The sequence below is a fragment of the Canis lupus genome, chromosome 15, assembly GCF_003254725.2.
Source record: "Canis lupus dingo isolate Sandy chromosome 15, ASM325472v2, whole genome shotgun sequence".
NCBI lineage: Eukaryota > Metazoa > Chordata > Mammalia > Carnivora > Canidae > Canis > Canis lupus.
The window spans coordinates 12,421,442-12,444,961 of NC_064257.1; the positions used below are offsets into that span (position 1 = coordinate 12,421,442).

Consider the following 23,520-nt stretch of genomic DNA (forward strand, 5'->3'; position numbering starts at 1 on the left):
CAGCCCCCACGCTGCACTTCAGAGATGGAGCCTGTGTGGCCGCGCACCTGTCTCACCGCGGGGACGGCTGCAGGGGGCAGGGACAAGAGCTATTTCCCTGTTGCCTTGTTCTTCTGGCTTCACCTGGAGGCTCCCGACAGGTGCCCCTTAATGTTCCAGCGGCGCCGTCGTCTTTCCCCTTTAATGATGATCCTCCGCTGCTGGCAGAGGCGGGAGTACGAGCACACATACTTCCAGGCTGCGGTTTTGGAACAGGGAGCAAGTAGGAGTTACATTTTCTTTTTTGGAAGCAGGATGAGAGCAGGGAAAGATCCCCATGAGGACCGGGGCTGCGTTTTCTCCCTGCGTCCCGGCTCCCAGAACGGCATCTGGCAGGTCAAAGACAATAAATAGACAAATGAACGAGTGAACGAATGAATGAGCGGGTGGGCTTCCCTCCTCGTTGTGCCGGTTCTTGAGGTGCCTCCCTGGACCAGTCCCTGGCAGGTTGACATCTGCGGTGGGGGGGGGGGGGCGCGGGGATCCGAGCTGCCCGAAGCACAGGGCGTGAGGAGAGAGGGAGGGAGACTTGGCACCGGACTCGGCCTCAGGGCAGCCCGGGGCCTCTGGTGGTTCTGGAAGAGCCGCAGGCAGGGAGCAGCGTGGAGCTGGCTGCAGGGACGAGCAGGATGGAGAGGGCAGGGCTCAGGCCGCAGGAGGACGCGTGTGATGGGTGCCGCCTGGGCCTGCTCAGGGAGGTGGGAGGACCCTCCCGGGGCAGCTGCTGCACGCCAACAAGGGGGTGCCTCTGACTCCCGCGGGGGAGCTCCTCCCCAGGTTAACTGTGAGCTCCAGTAGTGGGATTGGGCTGGGCTCGGCAGAGCCAACAGTGGCACGGCCGGCCGGGGCTTGCGGCTCAGAGGAGGGGGATCCCCTGGTGGGCGCCCGCTGGCTCCTTCACCCCTGCAGGCACAGCTAACCCCCACCTTCCCGCCAGGCCTCCCAGGCCGCTCTACTTGGGCCGCAAGGTGCCCCTGACTCCGTCTTTATCCCTGCGCCTGAGCACTTAGCACTTTCACGTTCTGGCATCGTCGGGAACTTGCAGATGTGTTTGTTACATGGACGGTTTGTCTCCCAAACTCCAACAGAAGCTCCAGGACGACAGGGATCTTTGGGGGTCTCGTTTGCCGTGAATCCCAGGGCCCTCAAGCTACTCGGTGCATAGTAGGTTCTCAGGAAACATTCCTTGAACGAAACAATGGGGACGGGATTTTTCACGAGCTTATAGCCTTGAACACACCATGTTAATGCTGGAAAGGACGTGAGAGACTATACTTCTTTACCCACAGAGAAACTAGGCCCAGAGAAGGGAAATGGCCAAGGTCACACGGAAGCTACTGATTGAAACCAGGTTGGTCTCTGGAATCCCCACGTAGGTGCTCATTCAGCGCCCTCGGATCCCAGGAGGCAGGAGAACGGAGGGTCCCGCAGCCACTGCCCCTCGCCGGGAGGCCTTGGACACTCGCAACTGGGTCTTCCCTGGGAGCAGGAGCAAGGGGTGGGGAGCTGGGCAGAGTGGGACGCACCGGACAGTCGGCAGGGCCTGCAGCGTGACTACTCCCAAATGGCTGGTTGTCCAGAAACCATCTCCATGACCTGATTCTTTCCCCAGTTCTGATTCAGGACCTAGACGCTTAGTGTCTCATCAGCATCGCCAGCTCAAAGTGAACTCCTGGTCTGTCCCCTGAACCTATGCCACCAGCCCCAGCTTCTGCACCGCCCCCATCGGGGCACTCCATCCGCCCAGCTGCCCAGGCTACAGGCATGGGAGGCTGCCCTCACGCCTTCCTCCCCTCAGGCCCCACTGCCAACCTGCCAGTTCCTCCCCAAGGCATATCTTCCCATCTCTGCCCCCTCCGTCCTGGTCCAGACCTCCCCCACCTGCCCCAGCCCCATCTCTCACCTGGACCACTGCAGGAGTCTCCTGGCCCATCTGCCTGCTTCGACTCTTGCTTCCTTATTTTTAGCACAGCAGTGACCTTTTAAAATTATAAATCAGACTGTCTCATTTTCCTGCTTAAAATTCTTCAGCTTGCCATTCACTCAGAAAACCCAGACTCCTTCAGGTGACCCAGAATAAGGCTTCATGTGATCTCGCCCTTGCCTGTCCCTCCACACCACCCTCCTTCAGACCCTATCTCCCACCCAAGGACCCTTCCCACTGCCCTTCCTTCTTCATAGGTGCTGCGCTCTTTTGTCCACTCTCAGTTCACATGTCCCCTCCTCGGGGAAGCTGGCCCACACCCCCGATCAGAGGCCTTGTTGTGAAGCACCCCATCACCCTCTCTTCCAGACCCTGTGCATTGTCATCCTACACTAGTAAAATCACAATTACATATTTATGTGGGTTTTTATTCCTTTGTTATCTATCTCCACTTCTAGACTTAAGAACCACTGTCTTGGTTTTATTTTTTTGTTTTATTTTGTCGTTGTTGTTGTTTATTTACCACAGTAACCCTGAGCCTTCCAGAGGGCCGGAACATAGCAGATGATCAATAAATATATATTGAGTCGACAAATGATTGACACAACCATAGATACATCAAATATTTTTTATTGCTTGCAGAATACAGGTTTAAATTCCTTAATTGGGCATTCAAAGCTGATCTGTCTGCAGCCTCAGCTTTCACCCTACCCCGAGGTTGCCTGGGCTCACGGGGCCCCTCTCTGTCTTATTTATGGACCAGGGTCACATGTCCTGGCTGTACTCCGGGCTTCCCTGACGCCAGCCTCTCCCTTCCCCTTGTGAGTGGTCCTTGGCCTTCCCGTCTTTGTTACATACCCACTTCCATGAAGCCTTTCACAATTCCCGCAGCTGGATTTCAATCTCCTACGTGTCCACAGAATCTAGTGTTTGCACGTATGATCACACTCAAAGGAGGAGAAACCGTAGGCACAGACGCTCCAGCTCCCAGGCCACCTCCATCACTTTCAGGCCACAGGATTCCAGGTCATTTGTGCATGTTTTCCTTTTTACAGTTTCCTTTTCTGCAAAGTATGTGTAGAGTTGTACTTGGACCTTGCAGGGCTGTGGTGGGGACTGGCGAGAGTAGCTACACCGCACAGTGCGTAGGGGAAGTTCTGGAGTGAGTTTTGTGAAGGTGACCACGCAGCAGGCTGCCTGGCGACATGGTTACTCAGGACGCGGTGGTTTCCCGTCTACACTGTCAGCTGTACTTGTCTAATTTCTCTGTCTCTTCCCCCAGTCCTTGTCACTGTGCCTCCCACTATACAGGGGGGAAGAGCCCAGTGAATGTTTCTTTTTTTTTTTTTTTTTTTTTTATGATAGTCACACACAGAGAGAGAGGCAGAGACATAGGCAGAGGGAGAAGCAGGCTCCATGCACCAGGAGCCCGACGTGGGATTCGATCCCGGGTCTCCAGGATCGCGCTCTGGGCCAAAGGCAGGCGCTAAACCGCTGCGCCACCCAGGGATCCCCCCCAGTGAATGTTTCAATGAACGAAGGGATGAGTGAGAGTGAACAGCACGTGCCCAAGCCTCTTTACCTGTTAAAGGGCCCCAGGAAGTACCAGAGCTACCAACACTCACCCTTTACCTCAATGGCTCTGAGCAAAGGTGGTCAAGTCTGTCTGGGTCTCACACAATTCCAGCCAAGCTCCCCTGCTTCTCTGACTCGGGGGTCCTGACCCCCACCCCCTGCTAACTGTTCCTCCATCTGTGAGAGCAGTGAGCCACATACGTCTGTGAGGAAATGACATTTCCAGCCTATAGGCCATTCGGAGACTGTTGGCGGCAGTGCAAAGTGGGGAGCTCTCACCACAGCCCTGTCTCATTGGAAGGGGTTCCAGCTGGTCATTGCCTTCTCTGCCTGCACCCCAAGTCCTTGTCCAAAGACACCTAGTTTAAGTGAAAATATTCAATCAAGCTCTCCCGTCTTGACTCAGACACCCCCACCCCGTAGCCAGTAGCCTAGGGCAAAGCTCCAGGGTTTGAGGAACCCCTGACACGGTCGGAGAGGGGAAGAGGGTGTCCCAGACAACCCCCACCTTTAAAACGCCCTCTTTCAAGCAGAGGCATCAGCACCTCACGGCCGGACGTTTTGCTGGAGCGGCGCAACTCGGCCCGACGACCAGGATTTCTGGAGGGTGGCTGCGGGCCCGGGAGGATGGGCTCGGGCGCCCCACTCTTGCATTTGCTTTGTCAGCACCCACGTGGCAGCCGGCACCTCGGCACGAGCCCGGGGACGGGGTTATGACCCACATTTCGCAGGTGCAGGCCCATGCCTTGTCGGGGCCGAAGCTGGGGCGGGCCTGCCCAGTGGGGCCAGCTTGGACCTGGCTGATGCCGCTGCCAGCGGCCTGTGGGCTGGAGGGACGCTCCCGCCCCGTCGAGCCTCCGCGCAGCACGGCGGCCGCAGGTTGCTCCACTGCTTGCGAGGCGGCCCCCAGCCCGGGAATGCCAGCAAGCAAGGGCCAAGTGACAACCCCTTGGCCCACCTGGCCTCCCAAGCCCCACGGTGTCGTGACGACCACGGCGGCCGTCCTTGGCATTGCCGGAGAGTCACAAGCCCGCCCAGATCCAGAGCGAGCAGGCACGGACCACACGTCCCGGTGGAAGGAGGGTCGGGGTCAGATCATAGAATCCCACGTGAGGTGGAGATACTGGTGCCGACATTTTTGGAAAATGCAGCGTGCCAGACACAGAATGTGACAGGGCCAGGATCTGCATTCGAGAGATCTGATCCTAAAACTCCTGCTGGGCCCTTGTAGCCAGGCCGCAGCGCGCCCTCCTTTCCTCTGCGGCCCTGCAGCTCTGGGCCCCACACTCAGGGCGATTGGGCCCCCCAGGCCGACTGGGGCCCGGCTAGGTTAGAGCAGCAGACCAGGGCCTGCCGGTCACAGGCCATGCCAACGCCGGCTCGGGAACTTTTTAAAGAAGAGGACAGAGAAGGTCGGTCACATCCAGAGAAGAAAGCAGGTGGCGGCCCCACAGCCCGGTGAGCCTGCGGCGCGTCGCACTGTCATAAACAACTTGTCTGGTGTTTTTCCTCCTCCCACCAGGCGCTGGCCTGGGATGACTCAGCCCTTGACAGAAAAGGTGCCTTCGAGCTGGGAAACAGCTCAGGCTGGGGGACCGTTCACTGCTCCCGAGTCAGCCTTTCCCAAATTGGAGCCCTGGCTCGCCCGCTGCCGGTTAGACAGCCTCGGAGAAGCTCCTCGGCCTCCCAGAGCACAAAGGGAGACTAACATGCCCTCCTCACTGGATTGTTTCAAATGTCTGTGGAAGCAAAGTACCAGTGTCGGGCCAGGAACATAGGAGGTGCTTCGTGGATGCCAGTTTTCATGTCCTAGGCCATGTCCAACCCCAGCTCGGGGACTTCTTGAAGACCGCGGTGAAAACTCACCCGACCATTCCACAAACACTAGTCCAGCTCCGTGCCCCTGGATGGAGAGGTGGCTGACGCATATCCAGCGACGTGACAGTTAAACTGAGGTGCCCGGAGACTGAGAAGTCAGCCCCATAAGACACGTGGAGGGAGGGAAAGTGGCCTGGAAAGACAGAAGGGTGTAGGAAGAGACCAGAAAGTGAAAGAAGTTCAGTTGCTGGAGTGTGAAGGCCAAGGGGGGGTTGGGGGGGGTGGAGAGGCGGGGAGCACAAGCACAAAACTAAGAAAACAAGTAGGAGCCCAAACATGAAGGACCTGGTCAATCAAGTTCCAAAGTTTGAACTTTAAGGCAACTGGGAGCCCCTTGGGAATTGAACTCGGTTGGATGCAGTGGTTAGCTCTGCACTTTATAGCCTCCCTCTGATTACGTCGTAGGAAATGGAGTAGAAGCAGGGAAGCCTGTGTGGGGGAGGCCCATTAGGAGAGCATGATAGTAATCCAGGGGAAAGGAGATGCTGGCCTTCTCTAGCGGGACAGCAGGGGCCTGCAGGGAAGTGGGCAAACTCTTAGAAGAGATACGTGCTTTAAATGAAGTCAATTTAGAAGTCTCATGGAAGCTTGGGGCCAGACCACCAATCACAGTCCTGGGGAGAGCGGTACCGTAGAAGGCTTTGCTGAAGGGATATTACCCTAATTGGAGAGTTGATGAGCAAAAAAATAGCCAAGGGAGGTGGGGAGGCACTTCAGACAGAGGAAATAGCTCGTGTGACGGCCCAGAGATATAAACTATAATGCACAGAGCAGGTACTCTGAGTTGTTGAAGAGATGACTGGTCTACCAATTCATACTAGAATGGTAATGGTTGATACAGAATTGGCCCTTTGTACTTTAACAGGTCATGAACTTTGCCCTGAGGATTCATTATTGGTAGATTTCAAGGTGGAACAAGGACACTGTTGAGGGTGAGAGGGTTTGACCATTGCCCCCCGAGGTTACCAAAGTACATGACTGATCCCTAAAGGTCAAACAGAGCCTGGTCTACACACAACAAAGGGTCTCTTGCCCTTGGGTCTCACTTATCAGCCTCCACCCTGAGCCACCTGAAGCCAGACCGTGGAAGCTCAGTGATTCCCAAAGGGACGCAGTATATTCTAGAAGCTTCGAATGAACATAGCTTTGAGGTGAGAGCACCTAGACCCACATCCTGGTTCCTCTCCTTCCTGATCCTGTGACCTTGGGCAAATTATTTAACCTCTTCGCACCTCAATTTGCTCATCTGTAAAATGAGGAAAAAATAGTATCTAAAATTTTAGAAAAATCAGAAAAGGTCCTACAGAAAGCGTAGAAGGCTGAACATCCCTGCAGTCTGTCACTGCTGTTGTTATGACCAGCACTTTTCACTCTGTCCCAGTCACCTTCCAAGTTGTTCCTTGACGCTCACACTTGCAGATATGAAGCTGGGAAGGAACGTGGCAAGAACGTTTTTGGATTATTATCGGCTGAACCCCCTGGTGGAGAAAGTGGCGATCCCGGTGCCGAGGCTGCGGTGAGTGACACAGCAGAGCTGTGCGGCTTGGGTCCTGCTTCCCTGGCTTTGCCTTCCGGGGCAGCTTCCCTCGGCTTCGTCTGGCCTCGGTTTCCCATCCAAGGGGACCCCCATCCTGTCCCAGACCGAAGAGCCCCACCGTGTGCTTTCTGACTACTAACACCGTGGCAGCGTCAGACAGCGCGGGGCGGTCACATTCTGGGTCTAGCGCGGGAGTCCACAGGGGGCGAGCGGTGCTGGGGACCGAGCACAGTCATTGTTCTAAGTTAGTCTGGGTGTCTCCATATGCTGCCTCAGCTGGTGGCTCATCCGCCAGGATTCCTGTTTCATCTGGGCCCACGAGGCCTCCGATCCCTGTGTTTTCCCAGCTGTGATGCGGGGACGATGGCACCCACCTACAAAGTTACCGTGAGATGGGTGCTAAAGCACCCTGCACCCGGGTAGGCATGCATGCATCCCCTTGTGAAGGTGATAGTCCCATTCCCTCAAGACAAGGGTTTGGGGCTGGGGGGGGACACACCCCTAAGAGATCATGTCACCTCTTCTGCTGGAGTCAATGTTTTGGGCCGCCGAATAGAGTAGGTCAGGGATGCCCAGCCTTTCAGAGGGCTAGACCCAGCCCGGAGCACCGGGCATTCCCAGGCCTCTTGGAAGGAAGCCCAGTGAACATTTGCACAGGGACACCCAATGGCGTCTGAAATGTGCTGGCCCTGCCCTACCTGTGGGCCGCATGTCCTGCTCTCTAGTGATCCAGCCTCCCTAAAAGACACAATGATGTCCAGCTTCCTCCTCCTGCCAGGCCAGTCTTCCCCCCAGACCTTGCCCCTCACCTTGCCCGTGTGCTTGACTGCCCCAGGGCCTTTGCACTAATGCACCTGCCACCATACCGTTACTAACAAAAACAATATATTTTTTTAAGATTTTATTATTTATTCATGAGAGACAGAGAGAGAGAGAGAGAGAGGCAGAAACACACAGGCAGAGGGAGAAGCAGGCTCCATGCAGGGAGCCCGATGTGGGACTCGATCCCAGAACTCCAGGATCACGCCCTGAGCCGAAGGCAGATGCTCAACAGCTGAGCCACCCAGGGATCCCAACAAAAACAGTATTAATCACTGTTATTAATTGAGCCAAGTACTTTTTGAACATGATCTTATTTATTCCTCATGGATAGTAGACTCCCCAGATCACAAATGAGGAAAAGGAAGCTCAGAAAAGTGAAGACAATTGCCTGAGGTCAAAGAGATTTTGGCAGGGACAGGAATAAAAAGATTATTTTATTCCAAAACTAGACTGAAGTCCGACTAAGCTCCACCTTGAGCAAGAAGCCTTGCTCACTATCGGCCGTGGGTTCAAACTCGGTCTCAGGCTCATGCTAACCGTGGGATCTCAGGCAGGTCTCCGGACCTCTTGAAACCCTTCTCTACCTACCTATAAAGTGGATGTAATAACTGAAATCTCTACAGAAGGTTTTGAAGATTAAAGACAAGCTTGGCATCGTGCCTGGCAGTCAGTAGGCGCTGAATAAATGTTTCCATGTCCTCTGGTTTCTGGGTTACAATCTCAGATTTCCAGCCAGCTCGTCATCAGGGCCTGGGGCAATCCCTGCACTTCTCTGGTTGGGCTGGGTGATCTCTCGGAGCCACGTTCTCCTGCTGGGAGTCCCACGTTCCCACAGAGTCTACAAAACAGTGTACTCTGACTCGTATACTCTGTCTCAGATTGTTCACCCATCACCCGAGGTCTTTGTACCCACCCTCATTCCTGGTGGATTAAAAACCCCTTCACGAGGATCATGTCCGGATCTCCTCTGTGCTCCCACAGGCCTAGACTATGTGCCTGCCTGCCTTCCTTCTGTCCTTCCTTCCGTCCCTCCTTCCTTCCTTCCCTCCTTCCTCCACTTAGGAAAACCAACACTTAAGCCAGGCCCCTGGGGGGAGAGAGGGGCTGGAATGAGTAATGATTAGGGTCTGACCCTGCCTTTGAGGAGCTCACCTCTAGAGGAAAGTGCTCAGTTCATTCTTAGAAGTCATTCTTGATTGGCTGAAGCTCTTAAAAATTTAAAGGTTTAGAACACTCAGAAGAATTCTTAGAATCTCATTTACAAGTTAATTGGGGGATTGTCTCTTTCAGGTCCTTTGTCAGCCTGAATACAATTATCTTGATCCTTTAGACTTTTTCCTGGCTTGTTGCACCGTCGGTGGAGGGGTGCCACACTCACGGAGCCTAGCAATTGTGCAGCCCCCTCTTCCTGATAAGATGAGGAAGTCGAGGCCCAGGGGACACCCGGCACTGGCCACAGCCAGAGCCCAGGCCCCACGATCCCCAGCCTGCTTCTCTCTGGGTGACTTAGCAGAGTTCCTCCAGATGGGGAGGAGGCGGGAACCTGAAGCCGGGTGGAGAAGATGCGGGGAGCTGTCTCTCAGGGCCCTGGTGGCAACTGCTCCTGGGACCTCATGGCTCTAAGCTCCGGAGCCTCTGTAGAAAAGAGCTGGAGAGCTCATCTGTCAAAGTGCGCGGCCTTGAGGACCTGCCGTACACGCCCCCACCCTTAAATTAAGAAAAACAAGCAAACTCCCTCTCCATGCCCACCCCTCTGTCTCACCAAACCACAAATATCACTTAGCTCTCAGTCGGTCAGCAACTCTTGAAAAATGAATTCCCAGGAGGCTACAAGGCTCCAATTGAGGACTTGAATACGTCCCCTTTGTTTGTGTTATTTTCCACCCAAGCATCAAATAACATAAGTGAAATGTAGGTCTGGTTTTAAAGGAAAATTACATGTTGTGACTCAAAATTAATTTTGTTTTCTCTCATCTCTGTGGCTAATTATAACATGTCAGCCTCCACGCAGGTGCTGGCGGGAGCCTGTCGGGTGCCGGGCTGCCCTTCAGAGAGGGCCCCTGGGGAGGGCCAAGAGCATAGGCCCAGGGACGGGGCGCTGATGACCACAGCTGGGGCCCCGCACTTATTTAGACCACAGTGACGTAGCTGCGGGGCTGAAGTTCAAAAGGTCCCACCAAGGTAGAGGAAAATTAGGAAAAAGTGAACAGGGTTCCCTGGGTGGCACAGCGGTTTGGCGCCTGCCTTTGGCCCAGGGCGCGATCCTGGAGACCCGGGATCGAATCCCACGTCGGGCTCCCGGTGCATGGAGCCTGCTTCTCCCTCTGCCTGTGTCTCTGCCTCTCTCTCTCTCTCTCTCTCTGTGTGACTATCATAAGTAAATAAAAATTAAAAAAAAAAAAAAAAGGAAAAAGTGAACAGGCCAGGTGAGCCCCTGTGGGGAGAGCAGGAGCGTGGACGGTGGGCAGGTCTCTGAGTGTGAGGTGGACTCAGGCCCAGCGACGGGCTGGGAGGGCGGCTCTGGGGCAGGGTTTTGGTGTGTGTGTAGGAGGATGGGAATGATCGGCTACTCAACACACTGGAGCCCACCGCGTGCTGGGCCGTGCGCTGGGTGCTGGGGGACACGGAGAGCCCCTGCCCACCAGGAGCCCAGATTGCAGAGGAGAAAGAGGCATGTACATACGCAATGACGACCAACAATACCAACCAGTGTATGAAAGTGCTCAGCTGCATATCAGATTATTCTCTCTCTCTCTCTCTCTCTCTCTCCAAAACCTTCTGTGGCTCCCCATTACCTTCAGGGTAATGTTCCAGTTCCTCTTCTCGCTATTCAAAGCTCTGGTCTATGCGCTGCACCTCCTTTCCAGCCTCCCAGCAGACCCCTCCCCTGTGAGCACCCTCTCCACCCCATCTGCTTTCTACCACCTGACACCTCATGCTTCAGACTGAACAGGTCAGCTATTTTCACACCTCCATGTCTTTGTTCATCGCTTTTTGTCTTCCTGGAATGTTCTCCCATTTTGTCTCTAGATGATGAATTCCTACGTACTTTTCAAAGCCCAGTCTAAATAAACATCACGCCTCTGCTTCACTGTCTGTGTTCTCCACCAGGGACAGAGCTCCTTCCCCTCTGCTGGAGTCCTGACTGCGTTTTGCACACACCTGTAGCACTGTATGTCCCGTAGAGTATTGTCCTGGCACGTCTGCACCTCTGGCTTCTCCACTAGACAGGTTGCTCCTTAAGGAGCTACCTTGGTTCACTCTGGATCTTTCATGCACGATGCACAGCCCAGCAGGGGGTAAATCCTCACTAAGCACCAAATAAGAATTAGAGAATCATAGAAATGAAGAAGCTCCTAAGGATTCTTGACTTCAACTCCTTCATGTTTTAGAGAAGTGAGACCCAACCAGAAATTCCCCTCCCACACCATCTGGCCAGCCAGCAGGAGTATCCCAAGGAGGCTTCAGGGAGGAAGTGGGGTTTGAACTTTGTTTTAACAGACCTGTAGAAAGTGGATGGATGAAATAGAAAAAAAAGAGGGGGTATTCCATGTTGGGGGTAGGTGGAAGGAAGGAAGCAGGGGCCTGAAGAGCCACAGCCCGAGGCATGACACGACCAGGATGCTTAGAGCAATGGAGACGTTAAGGACAAGACCAAAAGTTCCTTCCTATTCTTCAGTCACTCCTCTAGCACCTACTCCGTGCCAGGCCTGGCATCCCTTTGCTTGGGAATTATAGACAAAAATCAAATGTGTTAAAGTCACATTCTCATGAGAAAAACTGATAGACAAAGAACTACCTAGAAAACTATTTATGGAAGGCAAGGTACAACATACTGTGGACGTCTTTAGGAGAGAGAAGCTTATTTCCTGGGCAGTCTGCTTCCCAGGTGAGCCTGGGAAGGTGGGGGAAGGCGTTGGAGGAAGAGCAATAGGGGCCCAGACATATAGGATATTTGCCTTCCAGTGCCTTCTCTCTCTTCGCCTCCACCTTTAGTTACAGAGGCTCTCTGCCAGTCAATCCACACTCCACCACCCCAACCACTGCACACCTTCTCCCATGCCACCGTCTACCTCGGGCTGCCCCACCTGGGCTTGTACCTAGGCTTGCCTCTCTAGGGGAAGTACACCCTCCTTTACCCCCGCGAACAGACTCCTCTTATTTCCTATGCTCCCTTTGGGGGGCACACCCACTCAATGACATATGAATGGCACCCCGTAATTTGCAAACTTCACCTCCAGCCCCCACTTACCAGAGCCTGTGAGATAGGAAGGGCATGGGCTCCTGTGTGCTCTCGGCTGTCTCTGGGTCCTGAGGTCTAGACGTATCTCACCCATGCTAGACGGCCTTGCTCTGCGTCTCAAGAGGGTGGAATTTCAGGTAGTGAGGCCTCCCGGGGAGGGAGATATGTTAAGGCAAGGTGTCCCTTTTGTGTGCTGCCACCTGTTACATTTTTACCTCGTTCATGACTCATCGACAACGAAGGAAAATGGATATCCAAGGTCAGAGCACGATGAGCTACAAGACATTGCTTCTCCAGTCCTAATTCAAAGAGCCCAAGAGAGATTCCATATTTCTGCTGTCACTTTCTATCTTGCTCTGTAATTCTTTATCATTTTGCATAGTTAGTTTGTGTAACTGCCTCCTCTACTAAACCATAAGCAGCCTGAGGACAGCATCAATGTCTGACTCATGTTCGTCACGTCCAGAGACCACAGGACCATTCTTAACAGCTAGTACCACACCTTTATAAGTTACAGCAGGCGAGGGAAGACACTAAGTGCATTTACTCATATTATTTTATTTAACCTCCCAACATCCCTGCAAGACTGGAATATTTTATCTCCATTTTACAAATAAATCCCAGAAAAGTTAAGTAACTTTCCCAAGATCACACCTCCCCCAGCCAACCTGGGAATTCAGGTGAGTTCTTTTTAGCTCTAAAGCCTACTCTTTCCCCTAAAAACAAATCCTAGTCCAACACATGAGTGAATGGCACATTAGCTATCAGTCAACAACATAACAAACAAGGCCCCATATGAAGGAAAACACAAAAATGGATAAAACCTGGCCCCTGTTCACCAAGATCCCATAGTCTAGTGTGTGAGCCAAACAGACAGAGGGCAATTACTGAAGAGTAGTGTTAAGGGTATGGCATTGGGTGCTGGGTACCCTGACTCAGAGAGGAGCCAGATGTATCTCTGCCTTCCAAGATCACCCAAGCTCGTGGCGGAGACAGACCCGCTGTGAAATGCCAGAGTTAGGCTATTCTGAGGAATATAAGGATGCCTCTGGAGCCCATGATGATTATGAAGAGGCTGGGGTCCCAGGCTCCCCCAGGATATGGATCTTCTGTGCATCCTTCCCCCATCCCATTGTGATTGGGATAGGATGGGTTAGAATCAAGGTGGAAATGTGAGAGAGTTGGAGCTGTAGTCAGTCAGGTCTTCTCCAGCACCAGCATGATGCAGAGTATCCATCCATCCATCTAGCAGTCATTCACTGAGCCATGATGCCTGCTTTGAACCAGGCTCTGGGCTGGGATCCTGGGCCACGGAGAAGAGGAAGACAAGGCCACTGCTCCTGGGATGTCACAGTTCAGTGGGGGAGATAGACACGCCAGAAATGATTTCAATCCGGTGTGTATATGTGCTGTCTTTCTTCTCTCTTTCTGTTATCTCCCCTTTGCAGGAAAGAAAAGCCCCCTCCCTACAAGTACCCATTCCTGCGGGGCCCAGCCAGCAACCACCCCAACGGCAAAGGGGACAAGAAGAGCTCAGTGAGCCACAGAGACCCTTCAAACTCTTTTTAAGGACATGGAGCCCGGGGAGGTCTTGTGGAGGCACGAGCATGCATTTTCCGCTGGGGCATGAAATTATTCACCCTTCTCTCTAGTTTCCAAGATACAGGGTGTGGGATACGGACTAGGCTGGTGAAAGGGAAGGAAAAACTGAGAAATGTCATCATTGGGTTCCCTTTTACCAATGGAAAATCGATTGTGGGGCTTCAGCTTAAAGGGTCAGGAACAAGATAGGAGGCTCAAACCAAGCGAGTACAGAGGCTATTTTCACAACACAGAGAATCCTCACAGGACAAGGAAAAGCTACACATCCCTTTTGAGAGGTTTGACACATCTCAGGTCAGTGCTTTTGAAGCCTTTTCGAGTTGTGTTGCTACCACGTAGAGTTGGTTACCTCTTAGACTAGGTGATGGTTGTTTACGGTTTTAGAAATGCACTGTCTATACCTGCTGATCCAACACCACATCAGTGACACATACGACCCAAAGACAAATGTACTGTTGGGAACAATAGGTCAGAATTTTTGAAATCACAGTGGTCTGGGGTCACTATGGTCACTGTCACTGTGTCTACGGGCTGCGTGCATTTCCCGATGGCCTGGGTCATTTCATTGAAACTGTAGCTCCAAAGACAACATGCATTGGTCACTCATGGTTCAGATCTCCCGATCCCGGTGTCAGGGACCAAACCTGGCCGCTGAAGAGGTAGGTATGGATACTCTGGAGTGAGGGAAGGCTGGCTGCCAGGTGAAGGAAATGCAGAAGGAAGGAGAGTGCCCCCCCCAACCGAGGCAGGGGGCTGATAACATAAAACTGCAGCAGTAGCAATTCCCAAGGCGAGGAGCGGAAGCTAAATATTGTGCATTTTTCTAAAGAGTAAAGTGCCTTTGTATGATGAATGGGTCCCGAGGAGGGTGCTCCCTTCCTGTCTGTGAAGCGGCAGGTTGAGTCACTGCGACAGCCTGCTAATTAAAATGACCTCCCGGAAATGAGGATTCGGAGACGGGAGATGGGGAGAGGAAGGGAGGCTCAGGGGAGAGAGGGCCTTTAGCACAAAGCTCCAGTTAAGCATTCTTTGGCTTTGAGGTGGAGATTTTTGAAGTTTGTTGCAAAAATTGAGAGCAAACCTTATTCTCCCTTTGTTTATTGGTTTTCCGAAATGATAACAAAGAACCCTGTGTTCGCTGGCTACAAATGTTGTGTTGTATATACAGCTTCTCCTCTGGGTTCTTGTTGCCCAGAGGAACACAAATAAAGTGGTTTATGCATCGCTTCTGTTCCTCCGAACATTCTTGGCACCCTTCCCCTTAGGTCTTCCACTCCCCCGGGAACCACCCAGCCAACCCAAATTTGGTGTGACTCGCACTTTGCTGTCAGGGCCTCTGTCATCAGGGATAAGAAAGGACAGTCCAGATTTGACTTTCCAGCAGCTCCTGTGGCAGAGTCCCGGGGTGTTTAGCTGAGTGCAACCAGGTCAACGTGAGCCAAGAGCGTGGCAGGTCTTCCAGAAATGATAGCATCTCTTGAGACAGCATCAAGAGAGGCAGACTGCGTAAAACAGGCACAGTGACAGCCCAGCTCTATTTGCCCCGGTCAGACCAGTCCCATAAGGTTGTGACCATATTTAGGCCCCACTCAGTAAAAACTGCATTGATGAATTGGATTGCAGGCCTCACGAGCTCCGTTATGCTACTAGTTTATTTGTTTTATTATTATTATTATTATTATTATTATTATTATTATTATTATTATTATTATTTTGGTACCAGTTTAAAACCAAGAAGTTGAAGCCTGGCCACTCAGGCTTCTAACTCTCCATTCAGACCCCAGCTCTGTCTTTTAATATCCGTGTGATCTTCCTGGTAAGACCGTGATAGTGATACCTGCCTCGTTAGGGTCGTTATGTAGGTGTAACAGACTTAGGTCTGGGAGATGTCAGCAAGGGGGACCCGGTAAATGTGAACTGTGTTATTTGGGATGTGACCAACATGGGGAGGTGTCTGCCAATCATTTCCCATTGGAAATGGATGAGGAGACAAGATGTTTATCCCTGAGATGAAAAATAAGACAGAGCGGGGGTAGGAGCTTGAGATTACAATCTCTAAAAAGTGGAAAGAACATCTTGGACATTCTTTTCGTCCAAAAGAAACAAACCTGTTCGGTGTTGCCGAAGGTAAGAACCAAATCCAGGGAAGTAGTCTCCATAAGACCGATTTCAGCTCAAAAAAAAAAAAAAAAAAAAAAACAACAACAACAACAAGGAACACTTGCTAGTGAATAGAGTTGCCCGCCATGGGGTGGGCTTCCTGGGGAGACAGTGAAGCTCCCCATCACCAGATGTATGCAAACATCCAGAATGAACACCTGTCATGGAGAAAACAGAAGGGGTACCTTCTCCAGGGGGATGCTGGGTGCTCTGTGGCATCACCTCCTGGTCTCTAACTCCGGGTAGAAATGGCATGAGGCAGGGGGTTGCATTCCTGGTGTCAGAGGATGGAGTTTATAGTATAAAAAGTATCATTTAATGCTAAACAAAAGACATTAAACGTCTCTGAATAACAGCATATGGACCCTGCTAACATTTAGAATTCCTTAAGAGGGAAAACTGCACAGCTATAAGGTAGACTGTAGGATGTGTTTGCAATAGGACCACCTGCTTCTTTCTATTGGTGGAACAGAGAAGAAAGGCTACCCGAGAGCCCAGGGGTGCCAGCGGACCTCCCTGTGGCCGTGGCCTGCTCAGAGCCCCCTAACTTTCTTGGACCAGGCGGTACCTGTGGTCTCCAGTTAGGAAGGCTTTCAGCAAGGAGACTGGAGGCAGCAGCAATCTGGCAGGTGAACCAGCCAGAAGCTACTAGCCCGCCCAGCCCCAGGAGTGGGGACTCTAGCCTCTCCGTTTGCCTGCCCACCTTCACCTCTGCACAGAGCCCCAGTGGGGAGCACAGGCTGCCAACCCAGTGTTCTGAGGACAGTGCAATAATGCTGCCAAGAGGAAGAGTGGCGGGGCAAGACATGTTGGGCTTCTACCCAGCTCTCACACACAGCTCCATCTCTGCCTCTTTTGTTCTCCAATGGTCCAGAAGCTCAGAGACAGGCTGAAAGGTCTATTCACCCGTAAACACTATGGTGGGCAAACCAGAGGTCACCCGGATTCTTTGTGCAGAAGCCCACAGCAGAGGGGAGCCCAGGTGGTTCAGTCGGTTGAGCATCTGACGCTTGATTTTTTTTTAAGATTTTATTTATTTATTCATAAAAGACAGAGAGAGAGAGAGAGAGGCAGAGACACAGGCAGAGGGAGAAGCAGGCTCCCTGCAGGGAGCCCGACGTGGGACTCGATCCCCAGTCTCCAGGATCAGGCCCTGGGCCGAAGGCGGCGCTAAACCGCTGAGCCCCCCAGGCTGCCCTGACTCTTGATTTTGGCTCAGGTCATGGTCTCAGGGTCATGAGATCGAGCCCTGCATTGGGTTCTGTTCTGGGCTTGCCTGCTTAAGATTCTCTCTCTCACTATCCCCCACCCCCACCCCACCCCACCCCCAAAAAACCCCACCGCAGAGGCTGAGTCACCTGCCTCTGATGACAATGCCTGAATCAGCAGAGGGGACCTTTAGCTGAGAGCTATCCTTGTGATTCAGTGACACACCGAGACCTACCTAAGAGGATCCTGGCTCAGAGCAGTGCCACCCATGGAAATCTAGAGTGACTAACATTTGTTGAGGATCCATTCATTCATCTGCCAAGGGTTCCCTGGGCATTGCTGTGTGCCAGACATCATGCTAGATACCTCTGCATCCATTGCCTTGATATCCCCAACCATCCCTTGAAGTACCATTTTCTACTTTGCCCAGGTGACAACATTGAGACCCTAAGAGTAAAATCCTTTGTTTGCATTCATCCTGCTAGAGAGAATCTGGATTCAAACCCAGCTCCCTATCCACTGCTCTATACTGGGCACTCTCCATTGGCCTCTGGGGAAAACCAGGTCAAAACAGGAGAACAGATGTAAGCAGAATAACAAGTAGCCAGTGGCATCACCTAGAGGTGGTGGGGAAGGGGGAAAGAGGCAGGGAGCACAAAGTTTCCAGGTTGGGCGTCCAGGTAAGGATTTCAGGACTTTTTAGCACCCAAAAAAAAAAAAAAAAAAAAAAAAAAAAAAAGGACTTTTTAGCACCTATTTCTAAGACCCTGTCTTCCTCCTGTCTCTCGCTCCCACACACCTGTCTGGGTTCCTGCCGGGCACTCCAGCAGGGTAGGGTTTGGGCAAGTGGTTCATTTATCACTTGACATGCAGAAGCTTCTGTATGTCCCAGAGCTCCTGGAAACTCAGCAAAGTAGTCATTGCAGGACCCATCTTGGGACCCTCTGGGTTACTGACCCCATGCAGATAATCTAGTGCAGGTACTGTTATCCCTCCCTCCTTCTGGAGCATGTGAGCTGAGCCTACAGTGTCCCCAGTTCTTCCTCTGAGTCTTGCCACCTGAGCATCCGAAGGGCACCAAGAGGTGCTTTCCCTCCCCAAAAGGGGGGAGGTTGGAACATAATAAGAACAGCCTGTGTTTAAGGAGTCAGACAAACTGAAATGTGGATCCTAGCTCTCCCATCAACTAGCTGCATGGCTTCAGGTAAAGAATTTAACCTCTATAAGCCTTGGGATTCTCATCTGTAAAATGGGAATGATAACCTACCTTGGAGGCCCCACTCTCTGTGGAGACATGGAGGAGATGGATTTACTTAATCTCTAGTCCTCTCCTAAAGGCCAAATTCTTTTTTTGGAGCTCAACGCAGTTAGATCATTTTTCTTATAACAATAAGAACAACTATTGTTGCTGCTACTACCACCATCACCCAACTGCTACTACTACCACCACTACTACTGCTACTACCACACCATCTACTGCCACCACCACCACCACCAGTACCACCACTACCACCACCAATCACCACCACCATCACCACCACCGCCGCCACCACTGCCACCACCACCACCACCACCACCACCACCACCACCACCCACCTCCACCACCATCACCATCACCATCACCACCACCACCACCACCACCACCACCACCACCACCGGCATCACCATTGCCACCGCCACCACCAGCACCACCATTGCCGCCGCCATCACCACCATCACCACCATCGCCACCACCACGGCCACCACCACCACCACCGCCGCTGCCACCACCATCGCCACCACCACCACCGCCACCACCGCCATCACCGCCACCACCACCACTGCCATCATCAAAACCACCACCATCACCACCACCACCACCATCACCACCACCACCACCATCACCACCAGAAGCATCACCATCGCCACCACCACCGCTGCCACCACTGCCACCATCACCACCCTCACCACCATCGCCACCACCACGGCCACCACCACCACCACCACCACCACCACCACTGCTACTTCTGCCACTGCTGATCTACTGCTAGTGCTGCTGCTGCTCTGCCGTCACTGTGTCTACTTAGGCCCCAGCCCTGCACTGGTTGCTTTGTCTTCTGTGGTCTCACATAATCCTCACAACAACCCTCCGAAGTGGAAGTTATTCCCCAAGAAGGAGACAGAAGCTTAGGAGGGAAAGCAATCTGGCCAAAGCCACATAGCTCACAACCGGGGAGCCTGGCTGGCACCAGACACCAGGGCTTCCATTCTTTCCATCGTCCCTCTACCTTTTTGTGTGCGTCCTAAAGCTGACATGAGAGTAAATATTGAATTATATAAAATGCCGGTTTATAAAATCCCCTGGCAGCCCACTGGTTCGTTTTCATTCTTGTTATGGCCTCTTTTTGCCTCATTCCTCTGAGCCTGGCTCTAGCATTCTCTGCAGCCAGATGTCCCTGCACATCCTCCAGGCTGGAGTCTCTTCCATTTAAAACAACTGCCTGTCTTAACAGGCAGAGCTGGAGCTACCCTCTGACTTGTAACAGCAGGAGAGACATTTTGCCAAGAGGTCAGGCTGGGCTGGTCTAGAGGAGGCCTCGCCCCTCTGTTAACACACCCCTCACCCTATTCCTGCATTTAAAAGTAGATGCTGCTCACCAGCTACCAGGAGTTTTCCTGCTAAATATCCCAAAGACTTCCTCTACCCCCCACCACAACCCACTTCCCACCCCTGGGATTCAAATTGTGAAGTCAGAAGGATTTAGAGACGTAGCCATTGGAAACTGCTGCCAGCTCCGGTGCTGCCTGGCTGCGTGACATTACCCGAATCTCTTGCCCCATCTTGAGTCATCCCAGAACTTCTACTGGTTTCAGTTTCACACTCTGATATGGGAGCACAGTCCCTTAACCAACCTACTCTTGAGTATTATAAGGATGTGGAGAGGATCAATGGGAAAGTATAGTATTTTGAAAAAAATATTTCCCAGTAGTCTCTCCCCTTCTTCTGAGGAGAGAATGCTCATAAAGGTTACTACTTGGTCCCTGCCTTGCCTTGGATCTGGATCGTCCTGTCATTCATTCATCCAACAAAATTTATTAAACATCTTATGCTTGCCAGTCACTTCCCATTCCTCTCTGCTGCCCTGCTTCCTACCTTTAAGACCCCTTCCTCCAGGAAGTCGTACCTGATCTTCCAGCCCTTGTAGACAACTCTCCCCCTGAGACAATAGTTCTAGAGAACTACTGTCTAAACATCTCATTTGGCACAGCAGCTTCGTATTTCACTTTTGTGTGTGTGTGCATCAGCTCTATCTTCCCAGCTCAACTTGGCATTGCTCTTGGGGGCTGACTCATTGCTCAAGTCCCAGGGCCCCGCATGAGGCCAGGCAGAGAGTAACCCTTCAGGGACAGTTTGCAGTATTGCTGCTGCTGAGAATGGAGGATCCCTTATAGCAGAACATTTCTATAAGGCTATGCCCTCCCTCCCCTGCTTGCCCCTCCAGAAGTTCATAAATAAGGGCCACCACCCCCAACACTTCTGGGCAATGTGGAGCAAACCCAGCTTGCAGGCCCATATAAGAAACTATCAGACTTTAAAGCTAAAAGGATGTTTCCCATCCATGGGAAAGAGAAAAAGAAAGAAGAGAGATGGGAGGAGACTGGGAGAGGTAAAAGAGAGAAGTTGGTTATGTAGGATTTGACTGCGTGTGCGTGTGCATGTACTAGCACATTTGCTCCGTGTGTGCCTTTTATGAGTAACTTTTTCATATTAGGGTGTGAAAACACTTGATTCTTCATAGTTGTGAATGTTTGTGTGTGAGCTTTACTGAGTATAAATGACATATCATTGAGGATTCTAAGCACATTTGTACATCGACTCCTCCTCAGAGGCCCTGGGTTAAGTTTCTGTTTGAAATTATATCTAATGTCTCAACATCCCATTCATATTAATGGGTCATTCCCTCTGCCCAGCCTCCCTGGGATTGTGCTCAACAGAGTATCAAGGCTACCTCTCCTTCCTAACCCCAGTGAAGGCTGGTGCAGATCCCAGCCAGGCCTGAGGTGGGAAGCTTGCAAGAGCCCTTTTCCGGACGGTCAGCAGGTGAGCTCAGGTGTAGGTCTCTTTTCTGTATCTCAGCCTCAGTGTTCCTGTTTTTCTCTTTCTCCTTCTTCAGGCCAGCCTCAACTAAAGATAAACAAAACAAAACAACCCTGGTGTGATGTGATGTGATGAAGGGAGAGGCTGCTTCCTTAAGCCCCCAGCACCTCTCCAAATTGCTCCCTAAGAGCTGAACACCATGGCTCCAGGATGCTCATTTCCGTTCGGTTTTAGAAGCACTTGCTAAGGCCCTGCTCTAAGCCGAGCTGAATACTAGATAGCGGTCGGAATGAAGGGTACACAGCTGTGAAGTAAATCCTTCATTGCTCTGGCCCACAGAGCAGCTCCAGGGGCTGGGCGCTTTGACTTTGTGGAAGTGCAAATACACGGGATGGGGATTTTTCAACATTAAGCCTTGTTCATCATGCATGCCTAAATTCATCCTTTAGTAAGTTTAACATTTGTTCATTCATTCATTCATTCATTCACCCTTAGGCTGGCCAAGTGGTTTGTTAGAAAGAGTGTCAACCCAGAAGCCTGGACTCAAGCCCAAGTCAGCTGCTGTCATCTTCTCCCCTCTGAGCCTCAATCTTACGTACAGAATGAAATTGAATAATGATTGCTCTTCCTGATTCACAGGAATACTTTCAGGAACATCAGGGGTAATGGCTGCAGTGGGGAGGACACATGAATATCCTCTGCATCCTTTCATTCTGCAACTATACAATACAGGAGGGAAAGAAGGCAAAGGACAGGGACATGGAAATGATCCATTTGATAGAGCCAGGACTAGAAGCAAAAACATCTAATCCCAGTCCACTAGCATTTACATAACTTTAGAAAAGTCACTCACCCTCTCTTTAAGCCTTGGTTTGCCCATCTATAAAATAATCCTGTTGAGGTAGGTGATCCCTGAGGAGCTTTGTCATTTGGGGGTTCTAGGAACTCCCCCTCCGATCCAGTTGCCTACCCTGAAAGTCTCATAGTGACCTTGAAAAGCACGTCAGGGGATGCCTGGGTGGCTCAGCGGTTGAGCATCTGCCTTTGGCCCAGGGCGTGATCCTGGAGTCCCAGGATCGAGTCCCACATTGGGCTCCCTGCATGGAGCCTGCTTCTCCCTCTGCCTGTGTCTCTGCCTCTCTGTGTCTCTCATGAATAAATGAATAAAATCTTAAAAAAAAAAGAAAAAGAAAAAGAAAAGCACGTCAGGTTGCTAGACCCTAATGCTATAGGCAGCACGTCTACAGAGTATACTTTGGTACTTGGTTCAGTGGTGTGGTGGTGATGCCGGCCTCCCAAAGATTCTCTCTGTCCTCAGACCTGATGCTGAACCAGACACATCTGGAGAGATGAGACCAGTGGGTCACCCAGTGAGCCTTGCGTATAGAAGGTGCAGTGCTGCGGACCTAATTAACATCACCGTGTAATGGACCCCATGGAGCATGCTTGAGCTGCCAGACAGAGTAAATAAAGCAGTGCTTTATCTTAAGCCATGTTTAACAGTGAGTAACAAATAGATTTGTGCATTATTTACTACACTACACTACACAGACCCCCCATGGCTGCCCTAGACCCCATGAAAAGGCACACTCTGATTTCAAGGGTGTGCTTTATAAATTGTTTCCCAAGCAGCTAGAGAATTGGGACACTGACTGGGTGTTGTAATAGACTTGTGTGGAGCGGGGGCATAAGACTCTATGGTGTCTGGCAGTTCCAGTTGAGATCAGCAGAGCCACCATGTGACCTCTGTGAGCTTCGGTTTCTCACTTATAGGGTTAATTAATGCCTGGATCACAGGAGGTTTATGAAAAATAAATAGCATGATGTGAACAAAGTCCTTAGCAAGGGGAAGTGTCCCTTCTCGGGTAGCTATTATTATTAGCCATATTCACATTATTCTTATCCTTCTCGGGTAGCTATTATTATTAGCCATATTCACATTATTCTCTTTATTAGATGTGTAGTTTTCTAAATTAAGTACATAAGTATGCAGGACGCCTGGGTGGCTCAGATTATTTCTAAGATAGTCAAGTGACCATCCTGGAACACACACTTGGAGGCTATGATTCCTTACTGTAAACGGATGATGACGTAACAGGGTCTTTATCAATAGAAACTGGTCATTTGTCCACCTCCAACAGTGTCCTCCTCCTCCCTCATTGTAATATCATCATTCATTCATTCACTGATTCATTTATAGACCTTTAGTTTGGGTTCTTCCAAAAGCAGAGACTGGGACAAGCAACTAAGAGCAAATAGTTTAGTTGCTAGGTGATACCTGGAAGCAGAAGTAAGGAATAGGCAAAAGTGAGACAGAACAGGGGACAAAACCCAGTAAAAGGTGTGTTAATAAGCTCATTACCACTGAGGGAAAAAGGGGACTCAGTCCTTCTAGGGTGTCCCTCAGAAATGGTAGAAAATCACACCCGAGTTGTCTTCCCCAAGGACAGGGA

The 23,520-nt window shown here is 51.5% G+C and overlaps 1 protein-coding gene across 14 annotated transcripts in view; it reads left to right on the forward strand.

The window, feature by feature from the left end:
* LOC112642495 (BEN domain-containing protein 5) overlaps positions 1 to 22,544 on the forward strand; it is a 1,368,880-nt gene extending 1,346,336 nt beyond the window's left edge. For 12 of the 14 annotated variants that reach the window (XM_049094507.1, XM_035699097.2, XM_025420152.3 and 9 more), the window contains 2 exons: positions 6,836 to 6,932; positions 13,467 to 14,847. In XM_049094507.1, coding sequence (XP_048950464.1) covers positions 6,836 to 6,932; positions 13,467 to 13,670 — 301 coding nt within the window. In that variant the 3' untranslated portion in view covers positions 13,671 to 14,847. Of the gene's footprint in view, positions 1 to 6,835; positions 6,933 to 13,466; positions 14,848 to 22,385 lie in introns of those variants that run through there. The other 2 variants (XM_049094503.1, XM_049094505.1) reach the window with 2 other exon arrangements.
* The last annotated feature ends 976 nt before the right edge of the window (positions 22,545 to 23,520 follow it).